Below are 4,507 nucleotides of genomic sequence, written 5' to 3'. Positions count from 1 at the left end.
TTTCTTTCTTTCTTTCTTTTTTTTTTTTTTTTTTTTTTTTTTTTTTTTTTTTTTTTTTTTTTTTTTTTTTTGTGTCTGATCGAAATAACACTATCAAAAAATAAACCATACCAACCGGGATTTGCTGTCTTGGCTTATCTTTGCAAGCACCAGTGTTGTTCTAGTATTACTTGTATACAACTGTAGTATTTAATATTTTTAATTAGCCTTTATTGCTATATTATCAGTTTTAATTTTAATTTTATTTTAGTAATTTTGTTACAGGCTTTCTTCATTGGTATATATATATATATATATATATATATATATATAGTTATTTATTTGAGCTTTATTCCCATTACCAAAAACAATTTTTAATAGTTTTAGTTAATAACAACACTGTCAGGCACATGACTAGGACAACAAAACATCAACATATAAACGGACAAAGCAGCACTGGGGCCTGTTTCATAAAACAAGTTTACCAAATAAAAGCCAGGTTTATTTCAGTTAGCCTGACTAATTGTCAATTAATTTGGTTCAAAATAAGTCCGACTAACTGAAATAAGCCTGGCTTGTTTGGTAAACTTGTTTTATGAAACAGCCCCCAGGATTACATACAGAATCAACAGACGGACAACATCTTAAGAGATGGTTAAATATATTGTTTATTATACTGGATCATTTACATGTCACAACTCTCTGTTTTAAAATTGTGACACCTGTACTAGAAATCCCATTGTAGTTTATATAAAACAATACAATAATACATTGTAGCTGAGTGCAGAAAACATGGAAGATGATATCTTGCCTTTTACCATATTGCAATGTATTGTAGTGAAGCTGAAGCGCCCCAAAACGTACTTGGACACTCAAAAATGTCACTGCAATAGAACTAAATAGATTTTTCCAAGCCATTTTTCAATGGGCCTGAGGTATTTTTAGATCATCACACGAATGATGAACATGATCCATTAAGATATGAAATACCTTTTGTCTTAATTTTGCACAGTATATCTATTGTTTTACCATTGAACCCCAACAACTTGATTTTGTGAAAAGTTTTGCTTTGAAAGTGTGCTTGTGCTATATTTATTTAACATAAATGCCACTTGGGTTGATAATTTTTATCTTATGCAATGGCTTTCAGACATTTTTTTAAAGGAACAGTTCGCTCAGAAATTAAAATTTGCCATCCAAGACGTAGATGAGTTTGTTTCTTCATCAGAACAGATTTGGAGAAATGTAGCATTACATCACTTGCTCAGCAATGGATCCTCTGCAGTGAATGGGTGCCGTCAGAATGAGAGTCCAAACAGCTGATAAAAACATCACAATAATCCACAAGTAATCCACACGACTACAGTCCATCCATTAACATCTCGTTAAGTGAAAAGCTGCATGCTTGTAAGAAACAAATCCATCATAAAGATGTTTTAATTTTAAACCATCGCTTCTGGCCAAAATACGAGTCCATAATCCATAATAACACTTCCTCCAGTGAAAAAAGTCCATCTCCTGTTGTCTCACCAACATATTTGTTCAGAATGTTTTTGGACTGTTTTCACTTGTAATCAGTGCTTGATCTGTGCATATTTCTCTCCTGATTCAGACAGGCAACTTTTTCACTGGAGAAAGCAATATTATGAATAGAGGACTCATATTTTGGCTGGAAGTTTTTTTTTTATCAGCTGTTTGGACTCTCATTCTGACAGCACCCATTCACTGCAGAGGATCCATTAGTGAGCAAGTGATGTAATGCTACATTTCTCCAAATCTGTTCTGATGAAGAAACAAACTCATCTGCATCTTGGATGACCTGAGGGTGGGTACAGTTTCAGCAAATTTTCATTTTGGGTGAACTATTACTTTAAGTGTCCAGATACTTTTTGGGCTATATATAAACATGTATATATGAGCAGTTGAGAAATATATGAGCATGCAAGAAAAAGGAAGACACCTGTAACTTCTAGGTAGCACCCCCCAAAACATAAAAGAATCAAAATCAATCCGTTTTCGAGTAATGTGTCAAGCTTTTCAACTGTATCATCTAAAATAATTGAATATATCCTAGTGGATGTGGAACTGTGATCTATTTTTAATGTTCATTATAATTAATACGAGCATGTAACTCGTCAACAGCTTTTCAGCGACTGATGATTTGATTTTCACGTCAACACATCGCATACAGTCTTTGCCACTTAAGGTAATGAATTAACTCCCGATCTGAGGAAACGATCTGATGAATGGATTCACATGTGGGATAAGTGAAGCTTTCATATGAACATTACACATAAAATGCATCATTCATCAATCTAAATAATAACATCCCATCTCATCTCTGCCAAGTGGATGGAAGTCAAAATAAATAGAGTAACATTAGCTTGTCGAAATAAAATGGCATGAAAAGCAAATTGCTGGTAACTCGGGTTGTACCGAAAGCATCTCATTTCTTCTGTTTACCTGACCGCTAATAATTAAGACTTGAAGGTAATATACGGTATTCATTAACACATTATGCATATTATTGCACTTATATACACAAAATATGAACAGAGACAAACATTCTGAATGATTACACATTTTTGAGTACTATCGCAGGGCTGAATTCAGTCAAACCGCGGTTAAAGCTCACACGATTATATTGTACAAAAAAAGTGCCAAAATAGATTTAAACCATGGCCAAACCGACTGTATCTATAACAATTTTTGTGCAATATTAAAATGCTTTCTTTTTCAAATTTGTTTAGGCGGCTTGATCAAATTAGGCCCACAGTGTTCGTACAGGATTCAGAAAAGCACAGAGAAAAAATACTCTCTGGGATGTAATACCGTCACAGTATTTGTACGTCTGAAATCGTCCGAAAAGAAATGGCATGAAATTTTCCACAATGTCAAACAAACAGTGGCTGTGATGTTAATAAAACCTGAGTTTTGTTTTGGAAGTGTTGCCTATTTGTACTTGATGATGATATATCGATTCTATTCAGGTGTTTTTGTTTTGTTTTGTTTTTTATCTATTTAACATGTACATTTTCGTGGACTTACACTTCTTTTGGAGTCTATCCGATATATACAGTTTTCCGTCATATCCTAAACCGTCCCGCCGGGGTCCCGTCGCCTGTGTCATCAACAAGCGAATTCCTCGAAGTTGCCTATAGCCGGGTGACTAGGTAGCACGTTCGGCGCGAATCCGAGACTGTCCGAGTGACTCCGGAGTGTGTCACATGTGCTCTGAAAGAGAGGAAACGGAAGATTTCGAGGGGTGGGAGGATACGAGAAGATCAGATGAGGGGTTGAGAGGAATTCATGTCAGTGACACCCATTTATAACAATGGAAATAAGTAAGGGAGTGAAACAAACAAGGGATGTGAATAAAACATGGCAGCAAACAGAACGTCAATAATGAAGAATGCATGTCAAATTGGATAAAAAGGAGGAAGAATTAATGGATAAAGGGGTATGGATGGAGGGGAGTAGGGAAGGAAGAAGTTTTCTTAGTTTTGTTTCTATAGCGCTGGAAATCTACCAGCGAACTTTGCAATCACAACTCAGCAGGATGCATAGAAATAATTCAGTGTCATTCCAGTGAACCGTGTGTGTGTGTGTCGTACTCATTGTGTGTAAACCTGTGATAACACCATGTTACTGGGCACAGGCCTCATCACAATGAAACAATGGAAGCCATTTTAGCCTTTCAGGCTAAACAGAATAAATCTCTGGATTTACCTTCCCCATTAAATTTATAGTAATGTCATGTTACATTTAATACACAAATATCAGTCTGTCAGTCATACAATGGCAGTCAATGGGCTCCACGGCTTTGAGAGTAAAAAAACATACACGGACAAAACCAAATTAAACCCTGCGGCTCGTGATGATACATTGAGGTCTTAAGACACAAAACGATTGGTCTGTGCAAGAAACTGAACAGTATATAATTTTTTACCTCAGATCCACCGCAATGTCTAACTGTCCTGAGCGCATTCACAACATCCGGCACGTGACGTCAAATAAATACGGTTGGGCAAAAAATTCCATGTTGTCTGATGATATATCAAAATCGTCTTCCATTGTGATGACCTGTACTTCTAAATATCTTTAGATCATCGCAGTGCCAGTGAACACGTCCGCAATCTCTCTGCACTGTGTAAATAATGAGTGACGTATACGTGCGACAGATCGCTTCCGCACATGCGTCTACTATCATAGATATGTATAGATGCCCTATTCGAACGCTCCAGATATGTTGACGTGTCCGCCATTTTGGAACATATAGCGGCCCATAGAAACAGTCACTAATGAGACATCTACTTATATGTATCTATGTCTACTATGCCAGAGCACGTACACGCGTCACGCGCCGGATGTTGTGAATGCGCTCAGACATTGCGGTGGATCAGAGGTAAATAATGATACCAATACTGTTCAATTTCTTGCACAGACCGATCGTTTCGTGTCTTAAGACCTCAATGTATCGTCACGAGCCGCAGGGTTTAATTTGGTTTTGTCTGTGTATGTTTTTTTT

At 36.5% G+C, this 4,507-nt stretch overlaps 1 protein-coding gene across 1 annotated transcript in view; it reads right to left on the bottom strand.

The window, feature by feature from the left end:
* Positions 1-2,738: 2,738 nt before the first annotated feature.
* The window catches only part of LOC107677325 (acid-sensing ion channel 1-like), a 40,476-nt gene continuing 38,707 nt past the window's right edge, over positions 2,739-4,507 (bottom strand). Inside the window, exon 10 of the mRNA XM_016472209.1 lies at positions 2,739-3,213. Coding sequence (XP_016327695.1) covers positions 3,109-3,213 — 105 coding nt within the window. The 3' untranslated portion in view covers positions 2,739-3,108. The remainder of the gene's footprint in view (positions 3,214-4,507) is intronic.

This window comes from Sinocyclocheilus anshuiensis, unplaced genomic scaffold, assembly GCF_001515605.1.
Source record: "Sinocyclocheilus anshuiensis isolate Anshui unplaced genomic scaffold, SAMN03320099.WGS_v1.1 scaffold392, whole genome shotgun sequence".
NCBI classification, from domain to species: Eukaryota; Metazoa; Chordata; class Actinopteri; order Cypriniformes; family Cyprinidae; genus Sinocyclocheilus; species Sinocyclocheilus anshuiensis.
This window is presented reverse-complemented; position numbering and strand designations above follow the sequence as displayed.